At 43.4% G+C, this 20,014-nt stretch overlaps 2 protein-coding genes across 2 annotated transcripts in view; one reads left to right on the forward strand and one right to left on the reverse strand.

Moving 5' to 3' along the window:
• Positions 1–13,428, forward strand: part of inpp5l (inositol polyphosphate-5-phosphatase L) — a 29,468-nt gene extending 16,040 nt beyond the window's left edge. The window contains exons 5-16 of the mRNA XM_036527090.1: positions 1,846–1,909; positions 3,002–3,105; positions 3,555–3,607; positions 4,654–4,773; positions 5,432–5,516; positions 6,142–6,237; positions 6,331–6,405; positions 6,766–6,839; positions 7,067–7,178; positions 7,712–7,780; positions 7,898–7,979; positions 9,077–13,428. Coding sequence (XP_036382983.1) covers positions 1,846–1,909; positions 3,002–3,105; positions 3,555–3,607; positions 4,654–4,773; positions 5,432–5,516; positions 6,142–6,237; positions 6,331–6,405; positions 6,766–6,839; positions 7,067–7,178; positions 7,712–7,780; positions 7,898–7,939 — 894 coding nt within the window. The 3' untranslated portion in view covers positions 7,940–7,979; positions 9,077–13,428. The remainder of the gene's footprint in view (positions 1–1,845; positions 1,910–3,001; positions 3,106–3,554; positions 3,608–4,653; positions 4,774–5,431; positions 5,517–6,141; positions 6,238–6,330; positions 6,406–6,765; positions 6,840–7,066; positions 7,179–7,711; positions 7,781–7,897; positions 7,980–9,076) is intronic.
• A 1,590-nt stretch (positions 13,429–15,018) lies between these two features.
• nkx6.3 (NK6 homeobox 3) lies at positions 15,019–18,837 on the reverse strand. Its single transcript, XM_036525982.1, has 3 exons — positions 18,435–18,837; positions 16,581–16,750; positions 15,019–15,249 (listed from the first exon to the last, which is right to left on the reverse strand). Exons 1-3 carry the CDS (start codon positions 18,835–18,837, stop codon positions 15,019–15,021), a joined length of 804 nt encoding a protein of 267 aa, XP_036381875.1.
• Between the last annotated feature and the right edge of the window lie 1,177 nt (positions 18,838–20,014).

Raw genomic sequence — 20,014 nt, forward strand, 5'->3', positions numbered from 1 at the left:
GCTGGCAGGGAAGGGGGGGGGGGGGGGGCGAGGCGCGGGCAGGGCGAGGGGGGAATCGCAGGCTGCCGGTACAAATGGTGTTTTGATAAAAAATCACTTGTAAGTCAATAAATTTTTATTAAACCACGCACGGGCCTGATTGATGAAGATAGGTGTGCGGGGGACTGTGTTGTGGAGAAGCTGTTGCCATGTGAGTGTGGGTGTGTGGGTGAGAGAGAGAGAGAAAAAGAGACAAGGCTTGGTTTTAACCGAACTGCAGAACTGTAGAGGCACAGTGGTATTGTGTATTCCAAAACAGATCCTGTGATAGATAGATAGATAGATAGATAGATAGATAGATAGATAGAAAAACTTTAATGTCCTCCAAGAGGCAATTTGTGGTACAGCACAAAACATATAGACACATTAAAAACATCAGATAAACAAGACAACAATCCAAATGTGGATGTGGGCTTGAATAGTTTTCAAAGCTGCACTTCACTGCTCTCTCTTCGAAGCTGTGTTCTCTGTTCTGTGTTCTTAGGCTGTCAGGCTGGCTCCATGACACAGAGAGAGACAGCCCCTGACAATCATGTGACTCAGGGGTGTAATGACTGTGTTACCATGCCAAGCCCTGCTTCTTACCCATTGTCTCTTAAGTGTCAGTGACCTCAGAGACAGAGGCAAAGTCCGGGTGCATGCTGGCACCTGCGTGAGAATGCTGTCAGGGCTTGTCAGGGCTGTGGGCTATGGCAGGCCAGCAGAGCCCAACCCAGCTGCGGTTGCCAGGAAGCACTGCTTTTCTGGGGCGGGCCCAGTGCTGGACAGCCCTCCCCCCCTTCACAACACCCCCCCCTGCAGCCCGGACAGGTCCGTCCCTAATCGCCACTCACCCTGGGCTGGTCAGGGGGACAGCTCTGTCACATTAAATGAGGATCGCTTTGCTCTGAAGATTAATCGGCTCTTCAGGGGGAGATTTTTCATGCCGGGAGGGGGGTCGGTGGAGGAGGGGGGGGCGGCGGCGTGGCGTCACGCCACAGACCCTCTGGACAGCGGCTGATTTTTCTTCCACCTCCAGCCGCCGCCACCGACAGCAGGCCTACTGCTTAATCCCTTTTAAATTGTTTTAATTTTCTGTTTTTATTGATCTCGCAGGGCTCGATTAATCAGATCAGTGAAGCAGGCAGTTAGTACATTAAAAATTGTCAGGCCATGTCAGGGATGATGGGAAGGTGAAGTCTGAGTGTGTGTGAAGGGGGGAGGTGAGAGAGAAAGAGAGATAGAGAGACAAGGGGGCAGAAGAGTGACGAGTAGGGCTGATTTGATTATAATATTTGCAACTACAATCCATATGGTCTAAAACGTGTAATTCTTGCCTAAAATCAACGTTTCAGACCTCCCTTTTACTCAGACTGCAGCTGGTTTAGATCTGTTGAAGTTAAGGATGGAATTCATCTGTGGCTCCGTGCACATGTGGCATCTTTACAATGTTTACCTTTGTACCTTTGCCAGTTACTCGTCACTTATCAAGAAATTTCTGATCTGCAAAGCATAATTGTACTGAATGAATTGAAGGAAATTAAGCTTTCTGAGAAGTTTGCGTGTCACAACTGTGTTGTTATGGGAACTGTGACACTGATCCAAGCCCCGGTTCCTCACACAGTGCTTTGTTATTCAGGTGTCTTTGATCCATTTCGAAATGCTGGGAGTAAATGAATCAAGTGTCAATAATTATTCAGAGCCATGATAATGTAGTCAATTTGTATTTGAAAAGCAGCATTGTAGAACTGTACCAATGTAGCATTGGTACAGTATAATGCAAATGTATTGATGAATATTTTGTATGTTTTTTTGTATGTTTTTTAGGCTCTTGGAAGCATGTACTTCATTCACAAGTCCCTGAAGAACATCTACCAGTATGATTTTAACAGTAAGAATGCAGTTTTTTATATGGCCTATGACTCTTCTTCACAGCAATTGAATTCATAAATATTTGTTTCAACCAAGTAACCAACCAAGTATTCAACCAACGGCAGCAAAAAATAATCTCACACATAAAGATGTAGCATCCTCCTGCTAAATTTCTGCAGAGGAGGGGAGATTATGGTGGGTACATGTCAGCAGTGCACACATATGCTTCTTCAGTTCACATTTCTCCAATGCTATTAAAACGGAGGCACACTAGAGCATAATAGCGAGTGCAAAATTTCTCTGTCATTTTTCTGATTCACCTGCAGACACGGAACAAAAAAGCACATGCTTTTCTGTTGGGTAGGAATCATTATTTTCAATTTCATAATCAATAATCACACTGGGTTTCTTAATGATTATTCATGGCTCAGATGATGTGTTCATGAAAACGTGTCATCTAACCACTAAGAAGTGTATTCGCGTTAGAGTTTGGGAGGAAAGAAAAAGAAAATGAATTAGCACTGAATTATAAATATATAAATAAATGAGCGTTCGTAGATGAAAAATGTGAAAGCATCACGAAAACAAATCAGGTAACACTTCACAAAGTTGTTGCACATCTGAAATTAGTATGAATCATTGCCAGCCATTTAAATCGCAGATCTGAGTGTTCCTGAGGTTTTATGGAAGTCATATTTCCTCTCAGACTGGGGAAGGGGGCGGTCCCCAATTGCCACCTTCCATCTGGAGCACTGGCAATATTTAATGACTTTTTGGAACACCTCATTTGCCAGCGTTCATCTCTTGGGGAGTCGCAACAGAACAAATTGGACTTTAAGCAAATGCTGCATTTTCGGGATGCACAGTCGGGTCACGTTTCTAGTGAAAAACCTCCAAAGGAACGGCCAATAGAAGGCTCATAAACTTCCCTGCACTGCCGTTATTTTCCTTGTTGTACAACCAGATTGGACCAGGCTGAACACAGGCTAATGGGCTGATTATAGATCCTCTTATCATGTATGCTGCTGAGATGAGGCTAACATTAGTCTATTGATTGGGGGCTTGCATGTTTTCTCACTCTTTTACCTTCCCCTTCCCCTCCCCTCCCCAGTCAAAGATTTTAAAGCTGTCTCGGGGCACAACAAATATGTCGGCTCTCTGGATGGGGTGGCCACGGTGGAGAAAGAAAAATTTCCAAAGAATTTCTGGCCTGACGTGAGTGTTTTTGGAGGGGGGGGGGGGACTGGGGGGTTGAGCTTAGCGACTGGCAGGGGGGTGGAGTCACAGGTGACGGGGGGAACTGGGCCATCCGCACCAACGGGAAAGTCATTGGTTCCCTCCCCAAGAATGTAGAAGGCTACACAATGTCCAAGAAGCAAAATCGGTATGCCACCTGACCTGTAAATCCACTCTTACTGATTAAAGCAGATGTCATACTTCTGGCTGTCATGAGTCATGACTAGAGCTGACTGGATTCTCCCAGTATTTATGTTCAGAGAGACAAAGACCGCATAATGTCTGGTATTCTGTTTTATTGGAAATCAAACCGCGGAGGTATTTTTAGCACACCTTAACAGTTGGTCAAATGCTTTATTTTGGATTGATTCCCAGAGACTGTGATAACTTACTGTTACTGATACTGTTTGTTTTGAATTGTGTTGCAGTTCAAGTGGTCCAGGAAAGGCTACATGAGGACTCGGTGGATCATCCACAACCAGTAAGTGCTGATGGTTCACAGTATTGGTCACAGTCATTACATTATTGTCATTTAGCAGATGCTCCTATCCAGAGTGACTTACATAGGTTGCAGTTTATATATGTTATCGATTTATACAGCTGGATATATACTTAAGCAATTCTGGGTTAAGTGTCTTACCCAAGGGTACAGCGGCAGTACCCCGGTGGGGAATTAAACTGGCAACCTTTCAGTTATGAGTCCTGCTCCTTACCGCCATGCTACACTGCTGCTTCACAATCACCACAGTACAGCCCTCTGACACCCAAGCAGTTAGTACTGGCAACCACTGCATGCTGGTGGCTAAAATCCGCAGGAAGATTCCCACCCGCTAAGAGCTCTCACTTTCCTCCGCACAATAGTAACTGTTTGCTCTCCTGTGTCACTTCCTCTGGTCTTAAAACGAAAACAGCCCTTTCGCAGGGTGCCACAGGGTCATTCAGTTAGTCAACACAGCCTGGCTGTTGGAAGCACATTAATTGTTGCCCAGTGGCAGGTATAGAATAGGAATGAGTGCCAGGTCTGGGTGATAAATGTGTGTGTTTTTGCGCTTGTATTACCTGAGCTGCAGTCTCCGGTATCAGTAAGCTCCTCATACCACTGCTGAGACGACTGGGGGCGTCTGAGAAATACACCTGAACACACACACACACACACACACACATACGCATTGCTGTTAGACTCTTTCCAAAAATTCTGTATAGTCCTGCAAGGCAGGTATTCAGATTTTATCATCTGGCAAATATTCCTTCCTGGATGTCTTTCCTTCCACCTGATGGCCAAACCTGAATACTGAGGGCCTACCCAATGAAGATGGCCTTTTGCTAAACCGAAGGTTGCATAATTAATACAAAAGCAGTAAGGGCCCAAAATAATAATCCTTATCAAACGATCACGACTCCATTAAGCTTATTGGGTATCTACAGTATCTGTAGAAGCTTTTGCAAACCACAAAAAGCAGACCTAGGAGATGCATGTTGTCGCAGCAGCTGTCTTGGCCAGGTGTCAGTCCTGCGTGTTTTCTGCAGGGGCCTGGATCTCGTCAATGTCCACCTCTTCCACGATGCCTCCAACCTCATCGCCTGCAACTCCAGTCCCTCTGTCTACTCTGCCAACCGCAAGAAGGCCCTGCGTTACGTCATCAACAGGTTTAGTCCTCACGCGTTGCTCTTGGACGCAGTCATGTCTGGTCTGTCCATCCTGCCTAGCAAACCTGTGATATACTCCAGCATGTATCTCTCAGATGCTGTGGCTTTCAGTGGCATTCTTTTATATGTTGTTAGAGGCTTACGCTTATGAGAGGAAACCTAAGGCAGCGAGACCACCCTGCCTGGACATACAGAAATTAAAATCACTTTGATGGCTATTGCAATTCAAGAAATTGTATTCACTTTCAATACTCCAGTGAAAGCAGTCAGGTTTCAGTTTACCATGATAGGCTGCACAACGAGTTGATTTAAAGTAGGCAAGACTTTTTAAGTGCAAATTCCATTATGACCAACTGATTTTCAGTATTTCGAGTAAGTACTTATTCTGTTTAGTTGTCTGAGAGAACAGCATGAGATCAGACGTGAGTATTGAAAACGAGGAGGCCTAAACATTCCTGAGAGATTTCATCATACATCACAGTTAAATATATCAGTCGAATGATCAAACATGAAAGTTACAGAGCTGGTTTGATAGCTGTCTGTAAAAGAGTGTGAGCAATGTGTCTCAGGCTTGTTTTCATTCCTGCTTTGTATTACATAGGCCATGGGACTTTCACCTGACAGTCCAGTATTTTTCTCTGTTGTTTTTTTTTCTCAGGGTATCAGACAGCAGCTACACCCCTCTGCCATTTTTCCTGTTTGGAGATTTCAACTTCCGCCTGGACACCCTCAGTCTGGTTCAGGTACTGTGCAACTCTTTCATTCAATGCTACATTTACATTCAAATGTACTCATCTGGCAGACACTCTTACCCAGAGCAAGTTACAAGAAATGCATTCAGAAGGGTTAGAAAATGAGTCACACAGACGCTAAATAATTGGTTCCATCCTGGACATGTAGTGCCTTTACGGGAAGCATTGCCACAGTGGGAGTAAATGTTGCCATAGGGCGCACTACCTTAAATATTACAGTCATTTTTGCCACAGGTTTGTATTACTGCAACAGGTTTACCACTGAGTTTATGTGGCTACAAAAGATTGAATGCATACGATTTGCATACATAACTTTGTACAGAGTGACTGTCCAGTTTGTGACCAAGCACACAGATGAGGGCATAGTTCTCTTATGTGTGAATTACCTCATGACCATATTAAGGATAGAAGGCAAGGATTATTTTCTGGTGATGTACACATACCTGTTAGTGTGTGTGTGTGTGTGTGTGTGTGTGTCTGCATTCATATGTCCTTGCATGTGTGTGTGTGTGTGTGTGTGTGTGTGCGTGTGTCTGCATTCATATGTCCTTGCATGTGTGTGTTTGAAAGAGACAACGAGACATCACTTGACAGTACGTGTCCTTGCCGTTGTCAGAACCTGTCCCGGTCAGCAGATGTCCAGACAGTGAAGAAGGACAGCAGTAACGAGGTGGAGAAGATCATCTGTGAGGAGAAGGACAATGACCACAAGGTGACCGTCCTGCTTCTGGTCCACTGTAACACGCAAACCCTGTGGCCCGGATGCTTGGGTTCTGACACCCATCTCCCACTCTTCCTCCTTTAGGTCCTTCTACACATTGAGACCAAGCTCTTTGCCTACTTGCACCAGGCGGTCTTCAGAGAGGACAACGGCAGGGCGGTAAGAATGGGCCATTGTTTACCAGCACATCACCCTGCCCAGTCCATGGTCATCTATTCCAGAGTTGTTACTAGAATTAACCATTATTTATGGTTATAGTATGCTGATATTAACCATAACTATAATTAACAATTACCTTATTGCTTCATGCAGGTCGCGACAGTTTGGTCATGTTTTCCATATGCTTTTTAACAGTGCATGCGTCTTCTGTTTGAGAAAGTTGTGAGATGAGAAATAGGGAGCAATTTTGGAAATTTAGGTGGTTGGTCACTGTTTTATTGGCAGCACCCAAATTATCCATCCATTTCAATCAAAACCTTGCCTGTTGAATGCCACTGACATTTATTTCCACTCTCACAGCTCTTGAAATATGACAAAGAGATCACAGCTTTCCAGGATGTCATCACTGAGGAGGACATCCTGTTTCCCCCCAGGTGAGTTCCTGTCATGGTCATGAATTTTCTATACACTGACCAGATAGTCATGAATATGCAATACTATCTCGTGTAGTATAGCAGCGCAGACAGTACTGATGTCTCTTGTTACTAGCTGGAACTTCACGAGGAACACGAGAGCTGAATATCTGGTCTTAATATAGAATATCTGTGCAGTGTCTCTGTGTGCCCCGTTCTCCCATGTCTAACGGCCCACTGTCTCTCAGTTACCCCTACAGTGAGGACTACTCCAAACCCACGCAGTACATGAACACGCGCTGTCCCTCCTGGTGTGACCGCATCCTCATGTCCCACTCCGCGCGTGACATCATCCACAGGGTGAGTTAGTGCCCCCGTGGCTCACCAGGACACAGTGAGAGTTTTCAGACATGATGCTGTCTGTTACTCTTTTACCCAGGATTTATTGAGACTGCTGTTCTGGTTTCATTTGTACACAACACAATAACAGCTTGACTTTACTGCCAGAGCCAGCCCCCGCCACAAATTTCTTTTTTGAATTGTTTTGGTGTGACTTTCTGGTGCCGTTGAAGCACAGTGGGAGGGCTCAAAATGAAATTTTCAAAGCAGAAAAAGGGTTGGCGTCAAAGCTATGAACGCTTTATGTTAACACAGGTCATTTAAAAACAATGACTTCGGGCACAACTGAAGTTTTCAAGGCCAAGTGTTGACATGCAGTACCTTTAGTTTTGTCTGACTGAGCATTCCGGTCATCCTGGACCTTGGCAGTTTTGTGAGATTTTACACCCTCTCACTTTCACTGCTGAACGCTTGAGATCACAGAAAGGCTGGCCCTTGTATACAGAACTGTGGCAGTTGACTGATTGCAGTAACGGGAGTATTTGTGTGCGCAGGGAGAGGAGGGGGAGAGTAACGTGGTGTACAACACGCTGGGCCCCAGTGTCTGCATGGGAGACCACAAGGTAATGACAGAGGTGTCACCCTTGCCCCTCCACTCTCACATCTAAAAAGAGATTCTTACCAGAGGAGCTGAAGCTGTGTTGTCATTCTGCTCTCTCTCTCTCTCTCTCTCTCTGCAGCCTGTCTTCTTGTTCTTCCCACTGAAGACAAACGGCCACTGAGGCAGAGGCTGGAGCCCTGCGGAATGGGGAGAGGTTGTGGGTACGTGCTGGGCACAGGGGCTGTCGCCTGCACACGCACCAAGACAACACTGTCACAGCCCTCCTGTCATTACTCACAAGGAACCTGTCTGCAGAGAGCACACATACAAGCAGTTGTATTTCCTTGCCTTTTCTTGTAGTGCTAATGGAACGTTAGTAAAGAGCCCCTTCACTGTGTGTGTGTGTGTGTGTGTGTGTGTGTGTGTTGGGATGTGAGTGCGTGCATATGCGCATGTGTATGTGTACTTGTGCCTATACATGTGTGCATGTGTGTATATGCAAGTGTATCTTCTTATGTATGCGCCAGTGTGCCTGTGTGTATATCCTTGGGCACGTGCGAGTGTGTGAGTGCCTCTCTCTCGGAGAGTGATTGCAGCCCCCAGCCTCTGTGTCCCGACCACTGCCCTCACTGCGTGTCCCAGGAGAGCCGCAGCGCGGCGCGGCGCGGCGCGGGGGGATATTAACCAAGATGAAGTGCAGCTGGGGCGCGCCGGCTCCTTTGTGCATAATGTAGTAGGGCCATCAGCACTTTTCCTGATCTATGTCTATTGAATCCCCCACCTCTGTCACTGCTCCTGGCTGGGGCTAGGCCAAGTGCAATGTCATTGGAACGCACCCGGCCCGGTGTTCATTAATTACGGGCGCCTGCGCGGGCCAGGCAGGAATTTATTGTGCCCCGTCGTGTATTGGCATTTTTACTGCAGAGATTTTGTTTTGCCGCTGTTTTTATGGTCTTTCCATGAGATGCTCTCCCCTTTCGTCCAGATCCATCTTCTCCAGAATCTAACAGTGCCGAAAACCTGCCTGCCATACGCAGAAGGCCCCCCAGCCCTGACAATTAGCCTTTAATTTAAAGGAGCCAATGCACCGAGGTCTCTAAAACCACAGGTGTTCCAGCAGAGAGCAGTCCTAATGAAGTTGTAACAATTAAATGTGTTAAGCCAAGATTATTGCATCCAAATGCCGGCTGTGCGGTTCAGCTTGGCTAATAGCGATGCATGTTGCTGAGGTCCTAAAACAGCATCCTCTCCAAACAATAAGCAAAACAACAATTCCAGTAATTGTGTATTTACATGTCTTTCCTCTCTTTCCTGCCAGGTGAGCCAGCATCTGTGAAATGAGGGGTCGGAAATCACACATTCCAGCCCCGCCCACAGGAAGTCATCTGACCGGCCTAGATTCTTTGCCCCTCCCCCTTTAAGTACCCGGCAGTGTGGGACAGTGATACACTGTTAAAGGGACCCCTCTCTCTGACCACTGCATGACCTGTACAAAGCCCCAGCAATGACTCCCTGTTTTACTCTGTGGAACCAGTCCTTGTCCTCATGCACGTGCATGGCTAAACTTGGGGTGCTGTCACAGACTGTCTGCCATCAGCATTACACATTCGCTGTGTAGCATTAGTGTTAACATTGCCAAACTCTTCCAAGGCCCTGTGGTCTGAAACATGATCCCTCCCAGTGTGACTGTGTCCATTCCCACAATGCAACAGAAGCCAAATTCCCCCACCACATGATGGAAATTTCCAGACTTCCATTCTTTACTGCTGAAGCACGTGGCTGGGGGGGTCATGTTAACCGAGTGCGTGAATCACCGGCAGATGTAGTGGGGGCTTCCAGTGCACTCGGCCACCCAATCCCTGGAAGTCGAGGGAGGAAGGAGGGAGGAAGAAGCGCGTGATTCCTGTCTGAGATCATCCTGTTCTCCCACCTCGTGAGATGGCTGCCTTCCCACAGACTAGCGCTGCAGCGCTAGTGGTGGGTGTCTCTCTGTGTCCACAGTGCGTTCCTCACTACTGCCCTCCCTCAGACTCCAGTCAGCCTGCTCCAGAGCACCCAGCTCCCTAAGAGTTCAAGACAGGGAAAGACAGACAGACAGACAGACATACACCAACAGCTCTCTGTGTCTCCGAGTAAGAGCCCTGACTGCAGTCAGTCAACAGTTCTCTCACAGTTCTTGTGTACGGTCATGTTTTTAACCCCGCAAGCATCCATCAGAAATGACCACGTGGATCTAAGCGACAGACATGGCTATTATTCATGTTTCCCATCATTTTTTCCTTATTTTTATTTTGTTTCCTCTCTAGTGTCAGCAGATACTTGCGAAAGAAAGAAACACGATAAACAATAGCTGCTAACATGATTTGTCAGCATTGCAAATTACCTGCCTGTCCCTTTATGCAAAACAAGAAACTTAATTAAGAAAGGACGTGAACTCCTTTTATTCTGGGGGTGGATGGCATGTGTTTTTTCACTTTTAAGTACTGTCCTGGTTTACCCTCACACATGTACTTAACTCTAAGTAAATGTTTTACTCAGCCATGTCTGGGAGCGCCATGCTGCCTGCCCCAGCTGTCACGGCGACGGTCACACCGCCGTTTAAATCAATACAGAATTTGCAAGATCACTGGGGACAGATTTAGAAGCCTTCAGAAGGGTCTGAAATATGGAAATCCCACACATTGGAGTGCGGCTTTGCCTTCCCCTAGACTTTTAATTAGACGCTTACTAGCTGCAGGCTTTGGAATTTTAACAGCCGCAGATGTAAGCCACAGCATGCAATGGAAGGGACAGTTTGGACTTTGGGCTGGACTGTTCAAGTATATGTTGATTCTTTGAGACATTGAGGTGCTGTGTGTGCTGTTTTTGGAGCGCAGATTTTATACTACAGCCCCCTTTGCCAGTTCTCAACATTACTACACAGTGATGTGTCTCTTAGGATGTATGTTCAGCTGTGAAGGCCATTTAACTATACTCATTAAGTGCTTTATTCACTGGTGAATGGCTTGATTTTTTCCTATTCAGCCAATATTTTTCTTTTTAAATTGACACATCAGCACAATGGCAGTGTTGCAGAAATTCTGTTGCTTTGTCCTCTCACTTGGTTTGAAGCTATTTCCTTCAAAATCATTTTTATTTTTGGGGATGGGAGGTGAAAGGTGTAAATAGTATTCATCTGTAGCGAAGGCAGTCCCGTTTTCCTGCTTAAACCAAAATGTAGCTCATATTGTTATATTATGTTCACTGGTTCCATCCCCTCAACCTGTATAGTGTTTTCTCATGGTGTCATCTGCTTGGTTGTTGCTTTGGATGCTCTCAGATGTTTGAGGCTATCGTATGAGGAGTGGATGTTGAAATATTTCTTTGCCAAAACCAGCAACCTTTGTTTACCATGTCACTTAATGTATCGGATGGTATTGGGACATGATGAGGTAAAAGTACCTCATGCACACATGCACACATACAAAGACACACAATCGTAGACATACCTGTACACGGACAGACACAAACACAGAATTTGATTGAATTACACTCTTGAATTGTATCAGTGGTTTGTGTTTGAGTGTACAAACTCATTGGCATCAAGATTTGAGATTATTCATTTGTATTTAACGGTCAAATTGTATCCAATCAAAGCTGTAATTAATTGTGAAACTATTATGGCTACTTTTACTTTTCTTGTTGTTGCATAGTTATTGTAAACGCTTGTAGTAATGAACTCTTGAGCATTCATTCTCACCCTAGTCCTTCTCATGGTAGCCTTACTCCACTCTCCTACGTATTGTAAAATCAGAAAGCCTTCCTTGGTATTTATTTGATCAGCCTTTGCCAAATGACAATCAGTCAGGCCTGGATGTATTGTAGACTGACAAGGAGGTTGTGAGTTCGGTGCAGGTAAATACATAGGTTATCTATGATTGAACATGCAAATTGGATCCTCAAGAGTTTCATTAACTTTATTGACAATCGATAATCCAGATTATCAGAGTGGATGTAAGAAGGCTCATTTGTCAATAATTTACTTGTAGCAATCCTTCCATGATAAGGGCAGCAAAATGTAAAGCCTGTATTTGGCTTTCTGTTGACCACAGGGAATGTGTTTGCTCTGAAGTTCATTATGAGGCCAGCAATATCATTAAATTGAAAGCACTGATGCTGTTAATGTCCTTTTATGGTCTTAAAAACACTACATTCATATTTTATCTTATCTATGGAAGTGTGTACATAAATATACAACATTTTAAAACGTCTTCTTGCCCCAGATAATTTTCCAGTATGCTGTAAGTACTTGAACTGTGCAGCTTGTAAAAAAAAAAGAATCCGTTTCGTGATTATTCTTCTTGAATGGGCTGTCTCAGCCTCTAAGCTTCTTTCCTTTTACAATTCTTGAGAGCTGAAAATGTGGTATCTGTCTTGTCAGGTTACCTTTAGGGTAAGAGCGGTGAGAGACTCTCTTGAACCTTTAATCAGTGTCTTTTTTATTCACAGGACCTAATCGCAAACTGTCTAAGTGCTTTCAGACGCACAGGACTTCAAATGTTTTCAAAAGAACAAAGCCCTACTTTGAGCTATATGCTGAGACTGAAAGTGTTCAGGAAGTTCACCTAGTTTCTCAGTCTCCACATAACCAAGGCCTGTTGAATTCCCAAAGACAATTTCCTGTAGGTATAAATCTATTTAATGAAAGCCACTGCTTTGGAAGCTCCATAGACTTCTCATACAAAAACTCATCAGTGTTTAATTGTCCACTGTAAAGACACACCCACTGAGGCACGAAGCCTGGTATCCAGCCAGTATATACACGGGGCCGGGGCCTCAGGCATGTTCCCTTATACAGTGACATTTTGCACAGCAAAGTCAGGCTGCCTGCCAATGGCGTTAACTGAAATAGATGGGATATTAAATCTGCTTCCTCAAGGTGATATGGGACATTTTGTTTTGTTTTTTTTTTTTTACACTTATTTATTTTTTTTTCTTGGAGATGGGCGAAGTTGTTCAGATCAATGCGGGTTGAGGGCCAGAGAAGGAAAAAAAAAAAAACGGCCGAAATGATGTGTTGCTCAGAATCTGCTCCTCACCATAGTTAGATGTGAGAAGACAAATTGTCACGTGATTGGGCCACTGCTAATTCACCTACAGCACACGGTGCGAGCAAAGCCATCCATAGGCCGATACGGCAGCATTCTCACTGTAACCAGCTGTTAGTCATTGTGAAATCAAGCCCGCCAGTGCAAGAAAACATAATGGGCAGATAGGAGTACAGACAGTAACAAAGGAGGTCTTTAGGAGACTAGGCTCATTGTCATAGTGTTTTATAAAGAAAAGGCCACGGCATGTGCGTAGAGATATGTAACAGTGCCAAGAACTGAATGGTGTCTTATACATTTTCCTCTCCATTGTGGTGTTTAATTAACCATTCATACTTGATACATTTGTGACATATTGTAATTTCATATGTTCAGAGAAGATATATATTTCCCTGACTGTTTGTCCCAGGGATGATGGAAAATATACAGCATTTCTATCACCATCATACATATTTCATCTTGACCACTAAATCATTCAGCATTCAAAGGTGTCATGTGTCATCAGACCATCTTATTTTAACTTGCAGCAGCAGGAGTGAATGTTTTATCTTGTAAATGACATATCAATGTTTCTATTGTATTTTCTCACATAAACTGTATATTCAACATACACTCTGGCTGTGGGTATTTTCATTGAATGAAGCAATTAAGGTTGATTTTGAGAATTTGTCTTGTGTATTTTTCTGTGTGTTGATCAAACACTAGTCCTGGAGGGCAGCTGTTTTTAGAATTTCTTTCTGCCTCTTTCCGTTCCTTATGGTGATACATTAACATGTTTACTGTTTACTTCAGTACCCCTCCACCTGTAAAGGCATACTAGTTGAAATGCAGCGCTGATCAGGTTGGCAAAATACTACTAATACACAGTGGCCCTCAAACCTCTTTGCAGATGGGTCTCCAGAGGTTCATTATCAAGCTGTTGCCAAGGACACAAGCCTCTCAGCATTGGACTCCCCTTCAGACCTCTGGTCATCTCTACTGATTTCAGCTCATCAGTGAAGTGAGAAGTCAAGGAAGTCCTATGGAAATAAAACACAGTGAAATTGACTGTGTGGTCAACCAGGCAGACATCTGGCCTTTGTTTTGTCCACCACAGGCTCAGCTACAACATTCACTTAAACACTCAGATCATACTCACAGGGCTGATCTTTGACCCATTCACTTATTGGAAAGTGGAGGCCGTGTTCTACACCTCTTTGTCAGCAGTTTTTTTTTGGTACAACCATTGTCCATCTGTTATCAGTTGCATGATAGTTCATTTGCATTGGTAGCGTGGGTCAAAGTTGTTTTTTATCAGATTACAAAGTGGTTGAAGCCAGCAAAAAGAATTTCACATAAAAACAACTACACTCCACCAGTAATCCATAGTCTTTTATTATACAATTTCTCAGTTCATTTACACAGCTTTTAGATGGCTGAAGCTATGGGTTCAGGAATTGTTTTGTCTAAAAATGCATGCATTTTTGAAAAACAAGAACCACAACGCCACACTAGCCAGCCGAATGGACAATACCGGTTGAGAAACCGCAGTTTCAGGCACCCAGTCCGCTTTACAATAAATTATTGGAATTCAGTTTGAAGTCATATTTACATTCATGGAAACCAGGTGTTGGTACCTGTGGATATTTTGTAGTGGAATAGCACTTTGAACATCACCACAATCACAGATTTACAGTGACAAATTACAGTAAATTTACACAAGCCTGTTGGCGACGCCCCTTTTTTAGTGTGCGTGATTAAACCCTTTTGAAATGTGCTTGTCCAGCGGGCCAGTCCAAAATGACCAGTTGATTCCAGAGAAGTGGGTTAAAATGTCAAGCCAGGCTTTATTTAGTGCCAATCTGACATGTGGAAACTGGTCTCTAGCATTTGATTGAGTCTTAACAAAGAAGAGAGGGGTGTGCTGCAGTGTGAATGGATTTATGCCCTGATAAGTGAATTGCATCCACTGTGCAAGTTTATGTTGACTCATCATGTGAGTGGACCAGTTGGCTAATACATGTGACAGTGACTTTGTGGCTAAGTGCTAACATGTCAACATGTTTGTGAATACCTGTGTTTCAGTGTGACAGTTGATGTTAGTTGATGTTAAACAGTACAGGGCAATGTGTGCCTTCAACAGGGTGTCATTCTGTACTGTGTGCGCGTGTGTGTGTGTGTGTGTGTGTGTGTGTCAGACGTGGTGTGGGCCGAGTCGGAGAACAGAAAAGGCCCGGCGATGCTTTCGCAGGAGCAGACGGATCTTCTCATCATCAGAGTCGGGGTCCAAGGGCTTGTTGTACTCCTCGTCCTCTACCTCATTCTCTGAGGCATCCCCTCCCTGCTCCCCGCGGGATGCCTGGGTGGAGGTGGGCTCAGATGCGCTCTTCTTCCGCCATTTGGTGCGCCGGTTCTGGAACCACACCTGTGGAGGAAGACCTGCTTAAGTCAAGTGGTTCGCTGCCTGTATTTCATCATTAATCAATTACATTTACATTTACATTATTTCATTTGCCAGACGCTTTTATTCAAAGTGACTTACAAGTGATCCAAAGCAACTTACAAGTGAATTTGATTTTACTACACGTCTAGTCAATTAAAGAGCCATCCAGGTCTGCACACTGAAGCTATTATTAATATTTACCACATAATCATCATTTAACATCTATATAGAGTACCAGTCAAAAGTTTGGACACACATACTCATAGAAGGATTTTTCTTTATTTTAATTATTTTCCACATTTGAAAACAATAGTAAAGACATCAAAGCTATGAAGTAACACATATGGAATTATGCAATGACCAAAAAGTGTTATAAACAAATCAAAACTATCTTATACTTTACATTCTGTGCAGTAGCCAAAAATAGTTTTTAAAATAAAAAAAATTGAAAAGGCATACATAGGCATCAACATCACTATTTATATTTGTCTAAGAAAAAATTTTCAAGCATTTAAGCGTAAGTCTTTAGATAAAAATGTCTTTGAATGCATGTTTCGTATTATCCTTATCAGATGTGTCCAAACTGGTACTGTAAAAACTGAAATTATTAAAAATACCTAAGATAGCTATTTCATATGAAGTCTGGAAAAGAACATATTTACACAAAAATGCTCTAGTGAATGCTTTCCCTTAGTTTTATTTTCTCATATATCCCACACACTATGGGTACCTGTCAGGTTAGGAAGGCAACTAAATGTACAGAGTGTTTAAAATTCAGCTCAATTTTGCATACATTATTTGTTTAAAGCCAAATTGATAGTCACAGTTTAGTTTTTTTCTGTATCGCAACACCTTACATTTTCCTGCATTAATTCCTTTGCTGTTGTAGGTAGCAGCACATTCACGATGAGTCCAAGAACCTGCTACATCTGCTATTTAAATTAGAGTACTGCTCAAAAACTTGTATTTCATATCCACTTGCATTTTTCACATACATCATATTTTCCACATACATTTCAAGAACATCATACTGGCAATAAGTGTATAATGTTATTACATGAAATGTGAATGAGTATGAAATTATTGAAGTCTCATCATGAGTGATTAAAGAAAAAAAATTGTAGTGTGTACGAAATAAGCTATATGCATCTATAAATAAATGTGGTGGTACTCTTTTTTCTGTACCAGAGTGTGTGCTACACATATATGCACATGCATTTGTGTTCTTTAGTTATGCACCTGATCATGCAGACGTATGTGTGTGAGTATGTCTGTTTGTGTGTGAGTGTCTGCCTTTGAGCGAGGAGGTTTACCTTGACCTGGGATTCTGTCATGCCCAGTGAGTACGCCAGCCTGGCTCTCTCCGGCCCGGCCAGGTACTTGGTCTGCTCAAACGTTTTCTCCAGGGCGAAGATCTGGTGCCCGCTGAAGGTGGGCCTGGTGTGCTTCTTCCTGCCCGCCACCTCAGCCAGGTGCCCGGTGCCTGGAGACAGAACACAGCATAAGTCCCCTTCACACCAGCCCTGTTCCCATTCGCTCCTGGTGAAAGATCCAGACAGTCTGTTTGGAATGGCTGTAAAATCCTCAGTTCACTTTATTAGGACAGAGGGCCCTGTAAGGCTTGTCTTCCTTTGCTACAAACTGCGTTGTTTGGTTTGCATATTTCTTTGAAACCTTCAACAGAGAATGTTGAGGTGCCACAGTCACATGTGGATGTGTGAAAGTTGCGGTCTGTGTGGGCAGCTACAAACCATCCTGTATGGTCTACCACTCATCAACGCTTTTCTTATGTGTGGAACCTTTCAGCACTGCAGAACAGAGTATCCTAGAAATACCATTAAACTGCAGTTTTTATAAAATTCTATACAGATATTGACTATCTTATAACATTTAGATGTAATTGATCTCTGAAATATGTTTGTAATAATCAATTCCTTCTATTTAAAAGGGCTTATAGAAAAGAACTGTGAGAAAAGATAAGAACAAGATTTGAGGAACATTAAAAGCATTGGCAAGCTCATAATATGACCATATGTTATGAACAGTACTCAGTTCCTTTAAGCTTGTTGCTTGAGATTTACAGATATAGCCCTTAATGTCGACTAGTCTAAAAACAGCTAACTGTAGGAAATAACAAAACCAAATGTCCAACAAAGAATAACTATGTATTTATCTCAGTAGTATTGGCAGTGGCGATCTTTCGGCACTGACCCACAACACGGCTAAGCATAATATGAAATTAAAAAACACATTAATAATTTCTGAACCCATTTTTTCAAAGTATAATACATTGGAATTTGTATTACGTACATTCATTGGTCATAATATTTTACTAATACATAATTACTATTATAAAATCCTTAAAATTTTTTGACTTGTATTATAGAGTAGATGTTTAAACAATTTCATATTTTACATGCAATAGAGCAATTTGTTAATATTCCATTCCACAGACTTCATTTTGTTTTGATTTGGTGTGATTATCATATCATGTTGATGATTTCTTATATTGCATTTGAATGCTTTAATATGATTTGAAACTTATTTTTCAAAAAGTGTTAGTTGTGAAAAAGAAACTGAACCAGAGTTATCCATAAAACGGATAATAATTCATGACGAAAAATAGATTTTTAACTATTCCCATACATTGGTTGCTGCAACAAAGAGTGACAAGGACTAGTAATAAAAAATCTCAAGAAAAAACGATATACATTTTTCGTTTAAAATGCTACCATATTTCACATTGGACTTTGTAAGCTTGTTTGAATGTGAAAAACAGAAATACGTGTAAATGCTACATTAATGTGTTCTGTATGCGTTTGTTTCAGTGATGCAAGATAAAGGAATGTCCTATGATCCGAAGTTGTAATAAATGTTTTTGTCTCAAAATTACCATCACTGCCATTTTTAAAACATTTTTCACACAAATCTATTTCTAGAGTAATTCTATGTAAAATAACCTTTAGAACAAGGTAGATGCTCTTGAATCATTTAGAATAAGTTTTAGGTGTCAGTCATTGGCCCATGGTAGGCATATGAAAGCACAAACTATTCTCTCTTGCGAGAATGAAATCTTTCTTACAAACTCACGCATCAGTGTTACAGCTCAATTGCCCAGCGACAGAATGACTGCAGACAGTGCTGAGGTGAGAGCGGGGTGGACTCACTGTTGCTGCACGGCTGCCTCCCTCCTCTCCACTCGTACCCCGCCTCTCCCCAGCAGCCCCCGCTGCGACCCTTCACGGGGCACTCCGAGCCAGGCTTGGAGAAGCCGCTCAGAGAGGGGTTGTAATCCCGATTGTAGTAAACACCTGGGGTGGCTACAGTCCCGAAGCCCCCCATGGGGGAGTAGCCGGAGAGGAGGGTGGTGCTGGGGGCGCCCACCATGGAGCGGCTGAGGATGTCGCTGATGCCGTGGGGCGTGCCCGCCTGCAGCTGGCTGTTGAGGCCGGGGTTGAGCTTGTAGAAGGAGTTCTGCACCGAGTACTGGCACATGGGCGCCTTGATGTCTGAGGGGAACTGGTTCAGGCCGTTGTTGAACAGGAAAGACCCCGGGATGTTGGGATCCATGGGGAGATCCTCAGACGCCAGCTGTCTCGACGAGCTCGCTCAATTTTTAACCCCACATGAAAAGCCTCCAGGGCTCTGTCCAATGGGACTTTTTTCTGGTGTAGTCCTCTCGCCCCCCTGAAGTTTGTTGAAGGGGGGTGCTGTTAATGGTGAAACACTCCGGTCTTTCGGAGGGGACCGAGCCAGTTCTGCAATATCAGCTTCAGTGGTTGTGTGGTTTCCCAGAAATCAGCAGGGAGACACCAACATAAAACCAGAGCTCTCTTTTCCTCTTTCACCTGTTTTGTGCCATTGTCCAGTAATTCCAAGGCAAACATCAGCTGTGTGACCACCGGAATCAGTGTTACAGTTGCTCCTTAAGACAAATGCCTTTTCCCAGCACTTTCCAGTGAGGTAATAAATAAGAAGTACCTTGAAAAGGACTGACACCTTCTTGATAAAGATGGGCCACATTAGAATGCCGGCTGGGATTGGCCGGAGATTCGGGCTCTGCCCTTACTTGATTGGATGCGTCGCAAGCAGCAGGCCTCTTATTGGATGGGGACAGATAAATAGGTTTTTGAAAGGTAGAGTGGGAATAAGTTGCTTTTTGATGGCCTGCTGTGGAGCTGCATTCAGAGACAATGCTGGGAAGACCTGTCCAGAGCTGCGTTTCGTTTGGTGAATCTGAATGTTGAATCTAAATATGGATCTTTCCGCCATCTTACAGACTTTCTGAATACCCAGGGCTTTGGTGAAATTGTTAAACTATGAAAAAAAGGCACGCATTGCACCCATGGCTTTTGACAGTTCTTTCAATGCAACTTATGTTTGTCTTTGTCCATAACATGATGCCATGATGATCACTTGTATGTCTGGACAAGAGTACTTATGCTCTTTCTATCAGTCTCCGTTGGTACATTTGCTATACCTACCTGCCTTGATGTTCTTTGCCCAGCCAATTTTTGTCTTTGTGTTACCATATTGATATAGTTACATTGAGATTTGGTTATTTCTTCCGTAGTCCTGTTGTTACCTTTCTGCAGTATAATTTGCAATAATTTTTCAGATGAATCTTCTGTGTGGTTCTCTGCGGCAGTTTCGTTGCATAGGGGCACCGCGCTAAATAAAAATTCACCGTTTCATTGATTGCTGAGCATGCAGCGTGAGAGGCTGAGTGATTCAAATCAGGGTAGTG

Source organism: Megalops cyprinoides, chromosome 4 (assembly GCF_013368585.1).
Source record: "Megalops cyprinoides isolate fMegCyp1 chromosome 4, fMegCyp1.pri, whole genome shotgun sequence".
In the NCBI taxonomy this organism is placed as follows: Eukaryota; Metazoa; Chordata; class Actinopteri; order Elopiformes; family Megalopidae; genus Megalops; species Megalops cyprinoides.

Bases quoted from the DNA above. Each gene is read 5' to 3' on its own strand.
- nkx6.3 (XM_036525982.1), bottom strand. From the start codon at position 18,837: ATGGATCCCAACATCCCGGGGTCTTTCCTGTTCAACAACGGCCTGAAC. The intron at 16,751-18,434 runs GTGAGTCCACCC...TTCTGTCTCCAG, and splicing joins GAGGCAGCCGTGCAGCAACA to GCACCGGGCACCTGGCTGAG. The intron at 15,250-16,580 runs GTAAACCTCCTC...CTTCCTCCACAG, and splicing joins TGACAGAATCCCAGGTCAAG to GTGTGGTTCCAGAACCGGCG.